Raw genomic sequence first — 20172 nt, 5'->3', positions numbered from 1 at the left:
GGATAGCTTTTTAAAAAAAACTACACATTTTCTAAAAGATTACTGTCTATTATTACGATATAAAGCACATTAGTTAGCATCATTATAGGTTTTTGTTTTTTTCTGGGATTTTTTAAAAAAATTTAGTTTTCTAGTGCATTTTAAGCTAATTATTTGTTCTATTTCATCCATGGGAATATTTTTCTTTAGAGAATGCAGCTGGATATTATTCTGACAAGTTTGCAAGATCATACCCATGTAGCCTCCTTACTTGGGTATAGCTCACCTTCTGATGCTGCTGACCTCTCTTCTGTATGCACTGGCTATGGAAACCTGTCAGATCAACCTTATGGCACTCAGAGCTGCCATCCAGACACCCATCTGGCTGAAATTTTGATGAAGACTCTCTTGAGAAATTTAGGATTTTATACGGTAAGTTGCCCTTTTTTTGGTAGTAAAAGAAAAAAGAAGAAGAAAACTTGGGTTGGGGGCTTCCCTGGCAGTCCAGTCCAGTGGTCAAGACTCTGCACTTCCAGTGCAGGAGGCACAGGTTTGATCCCTGATCAAGGAATTAAGATCCCACATTCCACATAGCGTGGCTAAAAAAAGAAAAAAGAAAAAAATACTTGGGTTGGTTTTTTTTGAAGGGTGTGTCCCTTGGACTACAAGGAAATCCAACCAGTCCATTCTAAAGGAGATCAGTCCTGGGTGTTCTTTGGAAGGACTGATGATAAAGCTGAAACTCCAATACTTTGGCTACCTCATGTGAAGAGTTGACTCATTGGAAAAGACCTTGATGCTGAGAGGGATTGAGGGCAGGAAGAGAAGGGGACGACAGAGGATGAGATGGCTGGATGGCATCACCGACTCGATGAACATGAGTCTGAGTGAACTCCGGGAGTTGGTGATGGACAGGGAGGCCTGGCATGCTGCGATTCATGGGGTCGCAAAGAGTCGGACACGACTGAGCGACTGAACTGAACTGAGGGATCATTTCAGGTCAAAGTATTTTGACATTTAAACACTTATGAAATAAATAAAACTAGATTCCACTTCCCAAAAGGGGGGAAATGTGTCAGATATTCTGAAATATTGTGGGTGCCAAGTGACTTATAGTTGAGAATTCCAAAGAGATTTATTTTGGAATTTTACCAAATTTTTTCTGATATTAATATGTAAGAATAAACAGATAAAAATAGTCAACATTTTGTAAGAGAAGAATCATAAGGAAAGGATTAATCTTACCAGATATGATCTTATAATTAAACAGTATGGTTGATATTGACTAAAAATAGGCTGGTTAGTAGGAGAAAAGACAATGGACAGTAGTATTGCTTTTTCTTATTAGAATGCCCTTAATTCTTGCTCTCTGGTGTTTCTTAGATTTTTCTCTTTTTTCCTTTCCATTTCTATGGGTTCTAATCCATACCATCATGACCTAATGGTAATAACAGTGTTTTAACTGTTGTCACTGTCACAGGTCTCCTCTCAGCATCTTACTGCTAGAATAACCTTGTTGTATTAAATAACCTTGTTTTATTAAATCAAAACTTTTTAGACCCTTCATCATTTGGCTTACACACCACACTCTCCTGAGCTTGTGTGTAGCACATCTATCTCGTCTCTTCTTGCCTGCCAGTCTGTGACTTTTTTAACAGTTGACTGTTCTAGGAAGGCTTTGCTCAAACAACATTTTCTGCATAACTGCATGAGAAGTATATTAGTCACTCAGTTGTGTCTGACTCTTCGCAAACCCATGGACTGCAACCTGCCAGGCTCTTCTGTCCATGGGATTATCCAGGCAAAAATACTAGACTTGGTAGCTGTTCCCTTCTCCAGGATATCTTCCCAACCCAGGGATCACACCTGGTCTCCTACATTGCAGATGGATTCTTTACCTTCTGAACCACCAGGGAAGCCCAGAAAGGCTTCTAGGAAGCCTTGCTGAAATAACCATTTCTAACCATGTAACTATAACTTAATACCTTTTATCAGTTTTCAGAGTCAAAGTGTACTGTGTAACTAAACTTCAAAGTGTTTGTGTATCATTTCATATTGTCTCCTACTCTTCAGGGTCAGGTCTGTATATTTCTTTTTTTCGGTACAAGTCTTCCCTAGTAGCTCAGCTGGTAAAGAATCCTCCTGCAATGCAGGTGACCCCGGTTCAATTCCTTGGTCTGGAAGATCCGCTGGAGAAGGGATAAACTACCCATTCCGGTATTCTTGGGCTTCCCTGTGGCTCAGCTGGTAAGAATCTGCCTGTAATGCAGGAGATCTAGGTTCGATCCCTGGGTTGGGAAGAGCCCCTGAAGAAGGGAGCCACTACCTACTCCAGTATTCTGGCCTGGAGAATTTCCATGGACTGTTTAGTCCATGGGGTCACAAAGAGCCGGATATAACTGAGTGACTTTCACTTAGTGTTGTATTCTGCCCAACTTAAAAGGTTGTTGATTAAGTCAGAGTGACAGTTGTTCCTGTAGAATTATTTTCTTTCAGATTTAAGAATATAAATTTGATCTGATGTTTGGCTGCAGATGGAATGGGAACAATGCTATAAGTATATCCATTTGGTATTGACTGAAATTTTTCCCCAAAGTTCTATTAAAATATTGCCTTTCTAATGCCATTAGGGCTGAAGTAGATGTATATATTATATGGAAATGGAAATAAAATACTAACTGTAATAACTGCTTTTAGGCTGAAAATCGTAAATTACTGTTTCTTTCTGATATAATTTAAACCAGTTTGTCTTGTTCTGAGATTTTAGAATAAGACCGCTTGTCTTAGTCTGTTTGTGCTGCTATAATAGAATACCACAGAGTGGACAGCTTATATACAACACAATTTATTTCTCACAGTTATGGAGATGAAAAGTCTAAGATTGAGGGGGCAGCAGATTGGTGGTTCCTGTTTCTTGGTTCATAGACAGCTGTCTTCTTGCTGTGTCTTCACACAAGGGAACTCTCTGGGGTCCCTTTTATAAGGTCACTCTGCCCTCATGACTTAATCACCTCTCAGAGGCCCCACCCTCAGATACCACTGCATCAGGGATTAGGTTCAACATAAGAATTTTAAAGGAGCACGTTCGGTCTCTAGCAGTGCTTATATGCCCCCTTAAAATGGTGCTTATATAGTCAGGGCCTTAAAATATTGAGACTTTCTCTTGCATATTATAAACAAAGATCATAGTTTATGCATAAGGGTGTTTATCATATTATTATTTATAAGAAATAGAAATTGGAAACAACTAAAATATCTAAAAATTGGGGAATGGTTATGTAAACTATATATGCTCAGTGGACTATTTTGTCTCAGATTTTATGTACACATGGTTTATGAAAATACAAAAAATATTTATAGATCTGTTAGAAAAGAGACTAAAAATAGAATATGTAATTTTATGAAAAAAGACACAAAGAAAACCAGAAAAGAAATACAGAAAAAATATTAGATACAGTGGTTGGCTAAATGGTGATTTAAACTTCCTTTAAAAAAATACAGTTTTAGTATGTTCTAAATTTTTTACACTATTTCTTTTTAAAATATTTTTAACTTGAAATAACTTAAAATTTATGCATGAATCACAAGAATTGTTCAAAGAAACATCCCCTACCCTTCAGCCAAATATGCCCTTCTTCCATCCATTATTTGAAAGTAAATTGTAGAAATCATACTGGCTATTACTAAGCATTTAAGCATGCATTTCTTAAGAAGGACATTCTCTTTCTTATATAACAACAGAGCAGTTATTGAATTCAGAAAATTTAACATTGACACAGAACTATTGTATAATATATTGTATAATATATAGTCCACACTCAAATTTATACAATTGAGTGCCCTTTACGGCACCCTTCCCCGTCCCCCAAATTCAGAATCATACTTTGTATTTAGTTGTTACGTTTCTTTAGTCCACTTATTGCTTTTATAATCAGAAATAAAATTAATTTCTGAGAATTGTGTTGTTAGAAATTCAAGTGTGTGAAAATAAAACCTTTACAAAAGAGTTTGGGGAAACAGTAGCATTAAAATGTTGATACGTTTTGTCTTTGTGTATTGTTGTTTTCCTTTTTCTTGTTTTCTGCATTTTCAAAGTTTTTGTGGTGAAACATTATTACTTTTTTTTTTTTAATGGAAAAGCAAGTTGAAATTGCATGATAAATGTTACCGTCTTATAGCTAATGACTACATAGCAGTAGCAAAGATGTAAAGATTAATAATGAAAGAAGACTGTGGTTTCTTAAATCAGAATTATTTATGGTAGGATATTAATTTCACTTTCAAACACTTCAGATATAATCTTCATTTATGTATCATTTTAGGATCAAGCATTTGGGGAGCTAGAAAAGAACAGTGATAAATTTCTACTTGGAACATCGTCTTCAGAGAACAGTCAGCCCGCTCATCTTCATGAACTGCTATGTTCACTGCAGAAACAGCTGCTGGCATTTTGCCATATCAATAACATTAGTGAGGTATGTGATTCTCTGCTTTCTATGTTATTTTTCAGGGACCTTGAAACTCAGATATTTGGGTAAACCATGACATTTTTGTACCTTGAATCTTCCAATGTAGTAATTTAGAAACTTTTTTCCTTAGAACTCAAGCAGTGTGGCATTGCTTCATAAACATCTTCAGCTCTTGTTGCCTCATGCCACAGATATTTATTCACGTTCTGCAAATTTGCTGAAAGAAAGTCCTTGGAATGGCAGCGTTGGAGAAAAATTAAGAGGTGTGTTTGGTACTGGGTTTCATATTTAATCAGTGGTTGTAAAGCAGGAATTTTTAGCCTTTCCAAAGCCAAAGAGGGCCTGAAACCTCTGAGTGGAGTGGGAATGACTTTGAATCTCCTGAGCTGGGTTTTGGGTGATGGCAACAGTGATTGATCTGGTTAATCTTAAAAGATGTCCATTGTTGTGATAGAGGCCTAATTTAAAGGAATCAGATGACATACACTCAAAAAGGTTAATATTAAATGGCATACAGTGAGATTTTCATCCATTTCTTTACCTTTCTTTAGCATTTGCAATTCTCTTTCCTTCTTGAAATACTTTCTTTGTGTGTGTGTGTGTGTGTGTGTGTATAGCAGAGTTTTATTAAAGTATAAAAAGGGACAGAGAAAGCTTCTGACATAGGCATCAGAAGGGGGACAGAAAGTGCCCCCTTGCTAGCCTTAGCAAAGGAGTTATATACTTTTTCAATTGGTTATTACAATAAATCAAAAGAATGTCTCAAGATTGTAGAAATTTTACCAGACCCACTCCCACAATTTACATTTTAAGATGACAGGGTTCAGTTCAGTTCAGTTACTCAGTCGTGTCCGACTCTTCGTGACCCCATGGACTTCAGCAGCCCAGGCCTCCCTGTTCATCACCAACTCCCAGAGCTTACTCAAACTCACATCCATTGAGTCGCAGATGCCATCCAACCCCATCTCATCCTCTGTCATCCCCTTCTCCTCCCGCCTTCAATCTTTCCCAGCATCAGGGTCTTTTCTAGTGAGTCAGTTCTTTGCATCAGGTGACCAAAGTATTGGAGGTTCAGCTTCAGCATCAGTCCTTCCAGTGAATATTCAGGATTGACTGGTTTGATCTCCTTGCAGTCCAGGGGATTCTCAAGAGTCTTCTCCAGCACCACAGTTCAAAAGCATCAATTCTTGGTGCCCAGCTTTCTTTATAGTCCAGCTCTCACATCCATACATGACTACTGGAAAAACCATAGCTTTGACTAGATGGACCTTTGTCAGCAAAGCAATGCGTCTGCTTTTTAATAAGCTGTCTAGGTTGGTCATAACTTTTCTTCCAAGGAGTAAGCATCTTTTAATTTCATGGCTGCGGTCACCATCTTAGTGATTTTGGAGCACAATATTTTAATTTAAAAAATTACATTTGGTTTAAAAAACATAAAAGACTTTCCTCACTAACATGTAAGCACTGTGAGGGCAGGCATTTTTAGTTCTTTATTCACAGTCATACACCTTTCACCTATAATAGTGCCTGGTATATAGTTGTAAGTCTTCAATAAATACTTCTTAAGTGAATCTGAAAATGAGAATAAATCTGTGAATGAGAAATTCTTAATACATTTTAAGTGAAGATGCTATAATCATTTGAATTTGTTGGCACAAGGATGTGTGTGCTTTCCCATAGTGTCTGTTGTGATGCATTCAGAAAGTAAATAAATACTGACCCCAACCTAGCTACCAGAGAGTTATATAATAATTGAACAAAGAGTTATTGAATTAGAGTACTCCAGTTCTAGGCAAAAATAGTTTATTTATTAGTTTTTTTCTTTAAGTTTGTTTGAAAGTTGATCCGTGTTAAATTTCTTACCCTTCATAGATGTGATATACGTCTCGGCTGCAGGCAGTATGCTCTGCCAGATTGTTAACTCGCTCCTGTTACTCCCAGTGTCGGTGGCTCGGCCCTTGTTGAGTTACCTCCTCGACTTGTTGCCACCTCTTGATTGCCTTAATAGACTCCTGCCAGCTGCTGCTCTTTTGGAAGACCAAGAGTTACAGTGGCCTCTTCATGGTAAGTACAGTTAATAAAGGAGCAAATAATGCATTTGAGAAAAGTTATTCCTTTTTCTCACATCAGACAAATCATATCTGACACTTTGGGGTATAATGTGGTCAAAAGATAAAGTTGCTGCCTAAGAGCTTACAGTGTAAAGTGGGTACCTGAGATGAGAAAATTTAAGAAAGTTACTTGTATATAAAGTGACCCAAATTGAGTCTTTATCTGATTATTAGACTTGAATAGTATTTTTCATTGATTTCAAGACATGCCTTTTTTCAAATTTTGACATGGCTTAATTTGGATTCATCTTACAGTAAATAATAGGAAAGCATTGGTTTCATAAATTGGTTGGCAGCATAATGACACATTTTACAATCAATGGATTGATTTAAGTTTTATTTCTTAAATGCAAAGATTTTTAGTTTTAAATCTCTATTTGACAGTACAGTATTTCGTATTTTGGCTTGATACATAGGTAACTGATTGATTGTAAAAGATAGAAATTGGGAACCTATCTTTCTGTGTTTTTCTTTTTAGATACTTTATAGAAAATAGCATTTAAAATAAAAAAAAAAATTTTTTTTTGTCTACACCGGGTCTTAGTTGCTGCACACAGGCTTTCCCTATTTGCAGAGAGTACTTTCCAGTTGTGGTGTTTAGTCTTCTCTTTGGAGTGTGGGCTCCATGGCATGCTGGCTTCAGTAGTTCAGGCATGTGGGCTCAGTAGTTGTGGCCCTGGTGGCTCTGGGCTCCAGAGCATAGGCTCAGTAGTTGTGGTGTGCAAATAGGGGATCTTCCTGAACCAGGGATCAAACCAGTGTCTCCTGCATTTTAAGGTGAATTCTTAACCACTGGACCACCAGGGTAGCCCAGAAAATAGCATCTTGATTTTAGGCATAATGTGTGAATTCACTCTTAATTTATAAGATTCTGGTTATTTTATTCCATTGAAGATAACTTAAAATATTATGTCTAGAAAATAGCAATGTATTTTTCTATTGAAGTCTATCCTAAGGTTATCAAAGGAGTTTCATTACTGAAATCTTAAAAACTTTTCAAGTTTAAGTGCGATCACATGTTTAATGGAAAGAATCCTGGACTAAGGCATTAAAAGATTTAGATTTTAGTATTGGCTCTGTTTGAACTTGGGTGTATAAGTGACTTGGGCAAGTCACTTATAGCTTCTTTAAACTTTGGTTTCTTCTCCTGGAAAGACTACTTTGAACAGAATACTTTGAGGGCCCATCTTACACCCCATTGTTCTGTGTCAACTGGATTTAGATGAAGTCAAATGTTAAGGTTACAGCTGTTTCAGGATATTGATTAGACTTTATATGGAGCTGTTCCAGGTTTACTCTTGTTTTTCTAAAGCATCTCAGAATTTTCTAAGACTTATTACTCTATTTTTCTTCGGTGAGGTGTCATTTTATTTTGGATTTTGCATCAGTGTTCATAACTGATTTTTTCCGTAATTTTCCTTTTTCATGCTATCCTTTGTGTCATTTTTTATTACCACGGTTACACTAACCACATAACATCAATTTGGAATTTTTCTTTTTTTCCTCTTTTCTTTAAAATTTGTCTAATTTAGGAGTTATCTCTTCTCGAAGGTTTGAAAGACTGTAGAAACTCTCTGGCCCTAGTGTTTTTTAATAGATATATTTTTGGCGATTAATTTTCCCTTTTTAGTGGTTGTTCTCTTACAGCTTTTTGTTTCTTTTCAAATTCATTTCAGACATTGATATTTTTTCAGAAAATGTCATTTTGTTGGTTTTCAAATTTATCAGTACAAAGTTGTTCATAATATTCACTCATGGTTTTAAAAAGTCTCCAGTGTGTTTGTGGTTCTATCCTCTTTTTTATTTTTAATTTGAAAATTTATGCATCATTTTTTCTTAGAGGTTTATCCATTTTATTAGTGTTTTCAAATAACCAATTATTTTAATTTGTTGATCTCTTGTGTTTTTTGTTTATGATTTCATTGATATCTATTCTTATCTTTATGGCTAACTAGTTTTATTTTTTAAGTGAAGAACTTTAAAAAATAAATGTACAAAAAGAAAGCATGGATCTGGATCTTAGTACAGGGCACTTCTGAATTCAGGCCTTAAAAGCATTAAGTAATACTAAGTGTCATTTTACTAGATCAGTTCTTTCTGTTTTGTTTTAGGCTGCACCATGCGGCATGTGGGATCTTAGGTCCCCGACCAGGGATCAAACCTGGGCCCTCTGCTTGGGAAGCACAGAATTTTAACCACTGGACCACCAGAGAAGTCCCCTAGATCAACTCTTGTTTTGATTTTGGAGGGATAAGCTACCTCAGTTACTCAGTGTTAAGGTTGAAATTTGATCTGGATAGAATCAGTGGGGGATAATTCTGCCACGTGCTGTTTCAGTGTTTATCTTAAAATTGGTAACTTTACAAAGCCAATTTTTATATGACAGACTTATCTGAATATATTTTAAATTAGCTTGGTAAAGAGTATATATACAGAAAGTGTTACAGTTTTTGTTTTCATTATAAAATTTTTTTGCTTCAATATCTTCTTGTAGTGCAATAGAAATAGAAATGAAAAAGTTTGAGAATCTTGAATACCAGATACATTACTAATGATTTTGTTTTCAGGAGGGCCAGAACTGATCGACCCTGCTGGTGTGCCATTGCCTCAGCCAGCCCAGTCCTGGGTGTGGCTTGTGGATCTGGAAAGAACAATTGCTCTTCTTATTGGGCGATGTCTTGGTGGCATGCTTCAGGGTTCACCTGTGTCTCCAGAGGAACAGGACACTGCATATTGGATGAAAACACCACTTTTTAGTGATGGTGTAGAAATGGACACCCCTCAGCTAGGTAATGTGCTTCTCTGCAGCATTTATGAGTAAAATACATTTGTGTTTATACCTCCTTTGAGATTTCTCTTATTATGGGTTTGCTGAATAGAGAACCGATAGAAAACAAATGCAGCATTTGCAGGGTAGGGGATCCGAGACTGTAACTTGGAGCCCTCAGAAAAAGTTAAATCCTGCGGCATTGTATAGTGAAAAAAGCCCCCTGAATTAGAGAAGTACAGGTCTGGTTCTACTCTGTTATTACTTATCACTCATTTTAAGCAAATCGTCTAACTCATAAAAATGAGTAAATGCTTGATTTACTTGTGTTCTTGGGCTTGGAGCTTATGAAACTGCTTCGGAGACAGGTAATAACCATGACTTACCAGGGCTCAGGTCATAAACACCTTTCAGTTGTGAGGACAAATCCCTTCTATTCCCAGCCTGTCCTGCTTTCGTGCTGATACTACCTTGTATGACTATTTTTTTCCTCCTCATTTATGGTACCTTTGGAGTTTCCTTTCTTGCCTCATCTCCCATTTGTCTACTTTGCTAGTAGGCTAGCTCTCAGACTGTCTGAACATGAAGATTTGTTCAGGTCCTGAACAGATGGTGTAGTTGTTTTATCTACGATTGGTCCTTCGATCTCTCTGGACCTCTAATTTTAATCCTTGAAATGAGTTAGATTAGATAGCCTATATGGTCTTGTTAGATTTTAAATTTATTATTTCTCTGGTAAGAGAAGGAGACTCAGAGAATGTCCAAGAAGCAAAATCTAAAAGAAATCTCAATCTAAGGGAATTTGAAGAGGAAAAACAAAAAGTAGAAACCAAGACAAAAACTGTGGAGATTCTGCTTTGGGATTGGAGAGTGGGAGTGAGGGATTTTGAAGACTTTCCTCCTTTTCCAGCTAGGAGTATATATTCATTGTTTCATTTATGAATCAGAAAGTGATTCCATTGATACTTAGGAACATTTGTATAAAAGAAAAGTAAAATCATGTTTTTTTCCAAGGGGTAGTTAACATCATAAATATGGTTCCAATGCTATCAATGTTTAACTCTGTGATAGTCACAAATGTCTTCCTGAGGGCAAAAGTATCATTATCTCTACCCTCCTCATATTTCTGTCTACTTTACTCACTTATCTGGCTTTTGATATGAATAAAATCAATTTCAGTTTTAATGTTATTTTTCAGTTTTTAAATTATAAAGTTATATAACTATTAAAATGTTACATTTTATGTTTAAATACTTGTTATATTAGGAAATATAGCAATGTTAATCACTCAGTCATGTCCAACTCTTTGCAACCCCATAGACTATAGCCCACCAGGCTCCTCTGTCAATGGAATTCTCCAGGCAAGAATACTGGAATGGGTTGCCATTCCCTTCCCCAGGGGATCTTCCTTAACCCAGGGATCAAACCCAGGTCTCCCTCATCACAGGCAGATTATTTACCGCTGAGCCACTAGGGAAGTCTTTATATTAGGAAATGGATCTTGTCTTTATAAAAATGAATGATAATTCAGTTATATCATGGGTTAAATTAAATTGACTTTGAGTGTTAGCCTGGGAATCTATCATTTAGTGAAATGTTTTGTTTTTTAAATGGAAAATGAATTCTTAATGCCAAATGTCTCATTGAAAAGTTAGGAACCACCTGAACAAATATAAATGTCAGTTGAGAAATTATTTATATAAGTATCAATATGTTTGATCTCCCTTAAATTATCCTTAAGTGATTATTTTCTCTTAAGTCTACAAAAAGAAAAAAAAAAATCTTGGCTAGTCTCTTTCCCAGTGATTCCATGTTTCTCAGTAAGAATATCAACCCATTTTGAACAAGAAAGTTCTTTGTCACGTAAGACTGTGCTGCACATGTAGGGCCCTGCCTACCAAAATGCCAGAACTCCTTGGAATGTTGTTACATGTAGTCACACCAAGAAAGGCATACTGAGAAGCATTGAGAAGCATTAAAAGACTACCTCTATAGCATCTGCTTAAAATGGTTTGAAATATATCATTTCACACTCATTAAGTAAATATGGTGAGATTTTATTTGTAGCGCCAAGATTTATGAGGCTTGGAATTGATAACGTGTGTAATTTTTTTTTTTTTTTTAGATAAATGTATGAGTTGCCTATTAGAAGTAGCTCTTTCGGGAAATGAGGAACAGAAGCCTTTTGATTATAAATTGCGGCCTGAAATTGCTGTCTTTGTAGACTTGGCCTTGGGTTGTTCAAAAGAGCCTGCTCGAAGCCTTTGGATCAGCATGCAGGATTATGCTATTAGTAAAGGTAAAGTAAAGAGGATAAAGGGGATAAATATGTAGACAGCTCATAATACCAACTAATATATGTGTAATATATATAAATAGAAAATCACAGGAATAGCAGTATTACTTTCTTATAGAAAAAGGAATTTTACAATTAGCATTTTAAAAAGTTTCTTATTCCTTTTTGTGGAAACTACCCTGTGTATTTTTATGTACATATATCCTGTTTGAAGACAATCCAGTGTGGGAAAATTGAGGTTTTTATAAAGAATAATAAATCCAGAGGCAGCATTTCACTGAAGGATTCCATGTGGTATAAATGGATCTAATATAAGAGTTGGTTTAATGAATCTCTTCCCTTTGCAAGCCCTGGTCAAGAACTGAAATGATGTGTATGTAGATGTCTTGAGCTCTGGGTCTGGTCATTTTCCTCTTCTGTAAACTACTTTACTCTTTTAGAGTGCTGTTGAAGATACCAGTTTGAAATGAGGTATATTATTAAGTACAGCAGTAAAGTATAATGAAAGTGTATAGTGGTATTTCAGTTTCTGTTGATTAATTGATTAATATAGTTGTTTTATGTACAGGTTTTTAAAGGATGTACCTGACTTCCTTTCAGCTCCCTTGCTTCCCCTCCCCTTTAAAAATATTTTCTTTTTTTAAATTTTCTTGGCTGTACCACATAGCATGTGGGATCTTAGTTCCCCAACCAGGGATCAGACCTGAGGCACTTGCATTGGAAGCAAGGAGCCTTTACCACTGGACTGCCAGAGAAGTCCACCATGCTTTTCCCCTTTAGCAGTGTCTTGGATTTTTCAGAATACATACCTAGTTACCTTTCTCCATGTTGTTGTTTCTTTGATCTGCAATTCCCTATTTCTTTGGATTTTCTTCCTTCTGTGATAAAAATGGTAAAAGTAAATACATGTTCACCTTTTATAATACTTTATATATAAAAATGAGATAAGTATCATTTAGATCTTTAAAACATCAGTGAGATGATATGTTTGAAATTTGAATCTCATGCAGTCTGTCATTTATTATTTACTCATTCTATTATGTTGACTTTCACCAGTGGTAGAAAAGTATGATAGTGGAGGAGAAACAGCTTGTTTTCTAAATTATATTTTCTGATATTCTCTAATTTCATCATTTTCTTGGAATGTGCAGTTAGGTATTCTTTTATATCATGTTGTCACTTGTTACTTTGCAGTGAGCACTTTAAAAAACAATATAAACATAAGAGGAATAAAAACTCTATCTCTCCATTGTTCATTTGCTAGTACACCGTATATCTACACAAAGTCTAGGTATATAGCCTAGACTTTATACCTGAATAGTAGAAAGATTTTGTAGAGCTTGGTATGGAATGACTGTAACTTTAGTGAAGGTATTTTAAAAGAACCTTTTAAACATTGCAGAAGGAGGATGGTCCCTGCTAAATTTGAGACACTGAAAAGGATGTCACTTCAGTTTGCTTTTAAATTGAATATTAGCCTACTTGAAATAAGATCTTGTTTGGTTTTAAGTTATAGCAATTTTCAGAATAGCAAGCAATCCCTTGGAACAGATGATCTCTCAAAAACCTAATGTGGAAAATTTTGTATGTAATACAAACTGTTATTTTAAGATTCTCTAGCTGTAAGATTTTCTTAAAATCTGACGTGTTTATATTCATTTTTTAACCTGTAAAATAGGTAAGTCTGAACTTAAATTTTTACCTAAGCATCCAGAAACGACTGGAAAGTCAATCTTTAAAATTTTTCTTTTAAGATACGAGTTTTAAAAAGGAATTAAGAACAAGTGAAGATAACTTTGGACTTAATATTTTCCAAGGGTGTTTTTTGCTTGGTTTTGTTTTTAAGTAGCATGGTAAATCTGTCAAATTAACAGAGTCTAGCAGACATTCTGGGAGTGGAGTAGACAGTAAACCTCCCATATCCCCATTTGAAATCTACTGAATGTATTGCATTTTTACAGTACCAGTGTGCTAACATGGAATTAAAGAAAGCAGCTCACTAGTTCTCATCATCTAATGCTGTGATTTGGGTTTTCAATTGCATGTACTCATTTCTGTCCAAATGTTGTTTTATTTCTTACCCACCTAAATGTACATGTACTCATAGTGTCTATTGATACTTCAGTAACTTCAAATACCAGATATATACACACTTGACTAGTTTACTCAATATCTCTACTAGGATAACTAAAAGGTGCTATTCAGAAACAGACACCTGATTACAGATATCCATCCTCCCAAAGGGCTGTTCTCTTGGTAAAAGCCAATTGCATTCTAAATATATTATAGTCATCATTGACTTCTCTTACATTCACATCTGATCCATCAACAAATTTTTTCAACTCTCTCTTCAAAATACATAAGAAATCTGACCTCTTCTTTCTACCCCCACTGCTACTACTTTGGTCTGAGCCACCATAATTTCTTACCTGAATTACTGTAATAATTGCTTCTGCTGTTGCTGTTCCTATAGTAAATTCTGTACTCAGCAGTTAGAGTGAGCCTTTTAAAACACAGATCATATCATCTCATATCTCTTCAAAATTTTCTAATGATCCTTCCAATTTTCCTCAGAGTAAAACCAAGAGGACTTGAAATGGTGTGCAATGCCCTATGTGATCTGGTCTCAGACAGCTTCTGATGTCTCCTGCTACTCTTGTGCACCCATATTTTGCTCTGACTGCATTGGCCACCTCTAACTCACCTCGGAGCATTGACATAGTTTTTTTGAAAGGATGCTGTTTCTGTATGGCTTCTTCTCTACGTCGTCTAGATCTCTCTGCTTGATTGTAGCCATATCCGAGACCTTCTCAAACCAATCTATAAAAAATAGTAAAGTTACCCAGTGCGGTATTCCCTGTTCTGTTTACCATGCTTTAATTTTCTTCATAGCACTTATCTGTCATATTGATGTTTTTATTTACTGTCTCCTTATGCCCTTCTTGGCTTCCTTGGTGGCTCAGACAGTAAAGAATTCTCCTGCAATGCAGGAGACTTGGCTTCAATCCCTGGTTTGGGAAAATCCCCTGGAGAAGGGCATGGCAGCCCACTTCAGTATTCTTGCCTGGAGGATCCCCATGGACAGAGGAGCCTGATGGGCTACAGTTCATAGTGTTGCAAAGAACTGGACACGACTGAGTGACTAAGCACACACATGCCCCCCAACTGGAATATATGCTCTGTGAGATCCAGGACTTAGTTTTATTTACTACTGTACTCCTAGCACAGTATGTGGGATGTAGTAGGTTCATTTGCTAAATAATTGCTTAGAAAAATGATAAAATTCAGGTGTTAGGTTACTAAAGCTATTAAAATGACCTCTAAACTGTTTTTTTCTGAAATGTCAGTGTATCATTTATTTTTCAGATTGGGACAGTGCAACTTTGAGTAATGAGTCACTCTTGGACACTGTGTCTAGATTTGTTCTTGCAGCTCTTCTGAAACATACAAATTTACTCAGTCAAGCATGTGGAGAAAGCCGGCAAGTAACTTAAAACTATCCTCAGACAAATATTTGCTCTCATGATATTAGAAATTAACTTTTCTATTTTGGTTCTTTATTTAGATATCAACCTGGTAAAAGCTTATCAGAAGTATACCGTTGTGTGTACAAAGTTCGAAGTCGTTTACTTGCTTGCAAGAATCTTGAACTTATTCAGACCAGATCATCATCAAGAGACAGATGGGTAAAGTTGGAAATCAGTTAATTTCTCTTATTTTTCTGCAAGCTATAAGAGATAGCTTCATGTTGGTTTATGAAAGGGGAAAAAAATGTGCCTTAGTTATTGCAGATGTTCAATAAATGTTGAGTAGTTCTTTTTCTAGTGAAACAAATTGGATAAGTAGAAAATTGAGATTTATTTAACCACTTATCCAGTGTGATATGGCTCCTGAGAGAGTTTATATATTCTTAGGCCATATAGGTAATAACAAATTGAATTGTCCAAATCATATGAAATATTATTCCTTTATTTTACATTGATCAGACCACATTTGAATTATCCTATTTGATTTGGGGTGCCATAACTTATGAGGGATATTAAACTTCCTTAGATTGGTAAATCATCTTATACGAGAACTGGAAAATGTCAAAAATGTTTAGATTAGAAAATGAAAACAAAGGGGAGTCTCATGTTAGCTGCCTTAAAGATACTTAAAGGGCTTCATGTAGGAGAGGAAATAAACATGTTCCCTGTTGTTCCAGAGGACACAGGTAGGACCAAAGGGTAACAACTGAGTGAAGAATGAATGTAAGGAAAAAAGCCTTCTAATGATTAGAGTTGCCTACCATTGGAGGTAAAGATTAAAAACTTCTATTAAGGATGTTCTAGAAGTAATTCTTACAACAAAATTGAAATGATTTTTGAAGTGCTTGATAATTCTGATAACATGATCCTATAATTATGAGTATAGCCTGATACATAATTATATTATAATTATACATATAAATTTCTTTGAAACTTTTTTGAAGCTTCATACATAAGATGCTTTGCAATCCATTATATAGATCTTAGATTTTAAAAATCAAACTTTATCTCTGCATTTGTATTATAGTATTCTTTTAGCATGCACTGATTTAATATTTGTGGATCTGATTATTTGTGAGTGACCTTGAAAGCCCATGAAATGTGTTAATCAGCCATTTTGTTGAAGCTCACATTTGAAAGTTAACATATTGTGAGGATACATGACTTACGTTTTGTGCGAGTCTGACTGACTGCTCAGTATCCCAAATCACATCTGTAATAAGGACTCTTTTCTTTAGATGACTACTAGGTATCATAACCACCATGGGGAATAACATTGTCCTTATCAGATTTCTAGCTTTTGGTTTCTTCAAGGGCCAAGTGAGAAAATAATTTAAAAATAATATGTTTATATAACTGAAACTTGCTAAGAGAGTATAACTTAAATATTTTCACCAATACAAGGTTAACAAGCACTGTTTTGTTTTAAATTAGAGTTATTAAACATTTATACAGAGTAGCAATAACATATACAACTTGAGAGAGACTGAATAGAATTAAATTTCATGTTCTTTAATTACCTTTTATGCTTATTGTCATACTCAGGTCATTTTAATTTAGCAGTTTACAGCAGAACAATCAAAATGTTGAGGAAGAGAGCTTAGTGAGATGTCTCTATACATTCTTTCTAATCTCTTCAGATTTATCCAGTATATCTTTTGTATTTTTGTTGTAAAATTCATAAGTTGTTATTGCTGTTAACTTGTTTTCTATGATAAAAAATCAAGGTTTTAATGATTTTTTCAAAATTAAAATATATATATTTAGTGTAGCTCTGATTCTTTTGTTTTATTTTGAGATAACTTTCTTTCTTTATTATTATTATTATTTTTTTGAAAACCCATAGCCTTTATTTTATTTTATTTTTTATTTCTTTAAGATCTCGGAAAACCAAGACTCCGCTGATGTTGATCCTCAGGAGCATTCATTTACCCGGACCATTGATGAAGAAGCTGAAATGGAGGAACAGGCTGAGCGAGATCGGGAAGAAGGACATCCAGAGCCAGAGGATGAGGAAGAAGAACGAGAACACGAAGTGATGACAGCTGGCAGTGAGTACACCCTTCTTGCTTTACAGATACACACTGTCGCATTCTTTTTGGTAGGGAAACTGACTACAGAAGAGAGAGGCAAACATTTCTTAACAGTTTTTCTAAAAGGATCCTACTTTCTTTTGATGATCTGGTTAGCTAATGTTTCATCTCTTAAAACTGTGTTAATTCCATTCAAGCTATTGGATTGGGGGTTTGGGGCTGAAAAACTCTATTTGCAGGCTTTTGGAAATAGTACCTGTTCCACTGAGTTTCATTCATGAAGTGATGCCCATGAGTGATTGAATAGGATTCAAAGTATGTTCTCTAGGGGTACCAAATCGTCCATTTGCCTGACTGACTTCTAAGTGGTGAGGAAGAGAGAGACCATATGCAGAACTTTTTAAATTATAAACTTCACCCACTGACTCTACTGCTGTTTTCAGTAGAAAGCATGAGACAATATTATTGGTTGAGAATACTACATGAGAATATTATTTATTGGCTGGTGAATGACATTTCTTATGCTTTTATATTATAAGGCTACAGATAGTTTTAAAATGTAATCATTTAAATGTTTAAAGAGAAACCCCAAAACTTTTAAATATTTGTTAGTATCTTTTGAGTGATTTGGCTATGTCAAGTTAAAGTATATATTCAGTTTTGTAGCCTAAAGCATTATGGCCATCTGTGCATTTGGTATTGAGATGTCTATATTCTTCAGTTTGACACTTTAATTTGTTACCAGTTTATTTATGTTTTGCATATTTCTAAAAATGATTTTGAGATGGCTCAAAACAAGGCCAAAGTCTATTAAAACAAGAAAAAATATAAGGTCCAAATGGAGAAGAAGGAATTAGATATGAAGAATAGGAAGATAATTATAATTATATACAATATAGTTTTGAGGGGTGCCTTACCACGTGGCCAGGGATTGAATCTGGGTCCTGGCAGTGAGAGTGGTGCTGAGTCCTAACCACTGGACCACCGGGGAATTCCCAGAGGATAGTTATAGTTTTAAAACCTAGGCTGAGGGAACATTTTTGGATGAACTTAAGGTTGGACATAAGTTTGAGTGAACTCTAGGAGTTGGTGATGGACAGGGAGGCCTGGCGTGCTGCGATTCATGGGGTTGCAAAGTCGGACACAACTGAGCGACTGAACTGAACTAAACTGAACTGAAGGTTTAGTTTAGAAATTCCTGAAAGCAAAGACTAAAGGGGAAAAGCACAGTAACAAAATATAACCTTCAGTTACTGTATAATAAAGCATTATAGTTAACCAGAGTGTAATGATTTTTAAACTAAATACCATTTTTGAGCATCAGTTATATGCTGGCCTTTGGGTCAAATGCTTCGCATAGATTAATTCATAATCCTCTCAGTCTTATCAGATGATTTCTAATATTACCTTGTTCTAAAGATGGACAAACTCAGGTTTAAGGAGGGAAAATTATGTGCCTAGGGCCACAAGTAGTAGCAGCTGAAATTAGAACCAAGTCTGCCCAGAATTCCAGTGACAATTCTCTTAATTACTTTAACTGGTTTCCAGCTCTGGACTGTTAGTTCATTGGTTTGTTTTTCTTAGAAATAAGGGACTTTCAATAGCATAATGAACATATTATCATAATACCTTGAAATATACAGATCTGTTTTAAAGTTTGTATTTCCATATTTGGAGAAGGAAATAGCAAACCTCTTGCCTGGGAAAACCCATGGACAGAGGAGTCTGACAGGCTCCAGTCCTTGGGGTGGCAAGACTCAGACATTACTTACTGACTAAACCACCACTACCACCACTTCCATATTAATAGATGACCCTAGTATTTTACTAACTTTTTTGCCTAGTTTCTCCGTTAAAAATACGACCTTCACTCAAATTTGAACAAAATATTCTTTTCCTCTTGTGAAATATCTACCACTGCATCAGAACCTTGTTAAACCCATTGACTTTTTACACTTGTAAATTGGGGAGGGCTGGCGTTAGATGGACATTTAGTAGAATCCAATTCTGTTTCAGCAAAGACCTTTAATGGTTGTGCTTATTTAATATGTTCAAAATACAACAACGTGTAGATGTTAGGAATTATATGGACTTTGGAAGGGGGAAAGGAGCTTTTCATTTTAACTAATGCGACTTAATCTTTTTCTCTTGTAATCTGACAATTTTGAAGCCAAGGTTGTGAACATTTCAGAAATGGGCAGTTATTTTTATCTAACCCAGTGGTTCTCAAACTATAAAGGCCTTCAAAATCAGCTGGAGGGCTTGTTCAAACACATTGCTGGCTCCATGCCTAGAGCTTCTGGTTTAGACAGTCTGAGCGAGGCACAGAATTTCTAACAAGTGCCTGGATGATGTTGATGCTGGTCTTCTGGAATCACAATTTGCAAACTACTGATCAAACTCATAAGAGTAGAAATAGAATCAACCAAATCTAAATTCTATAAAGGCATGAGTATTTCCTATTGTAACTTTTATAAGTTTAGTATTATACATATATTTTTGGTAAAATTTTTACTTAGATGCTGTATTTAATGTCTAAAAAATAATTTTCCCTCTTTCAGTAAGTTTTTGGTCCAAACTTTTTGACTATTTTTATTGTTATTTTCTTTGCTCTTCTCTCCCCATGTGTTAAGACCTTGTTTTTGTGTTGCATGTTACAGAAATCTTTCAGTGTTTCCTCTCAGCCCGTGAAGTAGCTCGTAGCCGAGATCGAGATAGAATGAACAGTGGGGCAGGGTCTGGGGCTCGAGCTGATGATCCACCTCCTCAGGCTCAGCAAGAGCGAAGGGTGAGCACAGACCTTCCTGAGGGTCAGGATGTGTACACTGCTGCCTGCAACTCCGTGATCCATCGATGTGCCCTGTTAATATTAGGAGTAAGTCCTGTGATTGAGGAGCTTCAGAAGCGAAGGGAAGAAGGACAGTTGCAACAGCCTTCCACAAGTACCTCTGAAGGGGGTGGACTTATGACCAGGTGGGACTGAGTAGAAA

The 20172-nt window shown here is 35.8% G+C and overlaps 1 protein-coding gene across 8 annotated transcripts in view; it reads left to right on the top strand.

Annotated features, from left to right (window-relative positions):
• HERC1 (HECT and RLD domain containing E3 ubiquitin protein ligase family member 1) overlaps positions 1-20172 on the top strand; it is a 208938-nt gene that overhangs the window by 84616 nt on the left and 104150 nt on the right. For 6 of the 8 annotated variants that reach the window (XM_018054326.1, XM_018054325.1, XM_018054327.1 and 3 more), the window contains exons 14-23: positions 190-411; positions 4302-4454; positions 4579-4711; positions 6321-6512; positions 9127-9348; positions 11452-11625; positions 14989-15103; positions 15188-15308; positions 17029-17200; positions 19816-20155. In XM_018054326.1, coding sequence (XP_017909815.1) covers positions 190-411; positions 4302-4454; positions 4579-4711; positions 6321-6512; positions 9127-9348; positions 11452-11625; positions 14989-15103; positions 15188-15308; positions 17029-17200; positions 19816-20155 — 1844 coding nt within the window. The remainder of the gene's footprint in view (positions 1-189; positions 412-4301; positions 4455-4578; positions 4712-6320; positions 6513-9126; positions 9349-11451; positions 11626-14988; positions 15104-15187; positions 15309-17028; positions 17201-19815; positions 20156-20172) is intronic. The other 2 variants (XM_018054328.1, XM_018054330.1) reach the window with 1 other exon arrangement.

This window comes from Capra hircus, chromosome 10 (genome assembly GCF_001704415.2).
Source record: "Capra hircus breed San Clemente chromosome 10, ASM170441v1, whole genome shotgun sequence".
Classification (NCBI taxonomy): Eukaryota; Metazoa; Chordata; class Mammalia; order Artiodactyla; family Bovidae; genus Capra; species Capra hircus.
This window is presented reverse-complemented; position numbering and strand designations above follow the sequence as displayed.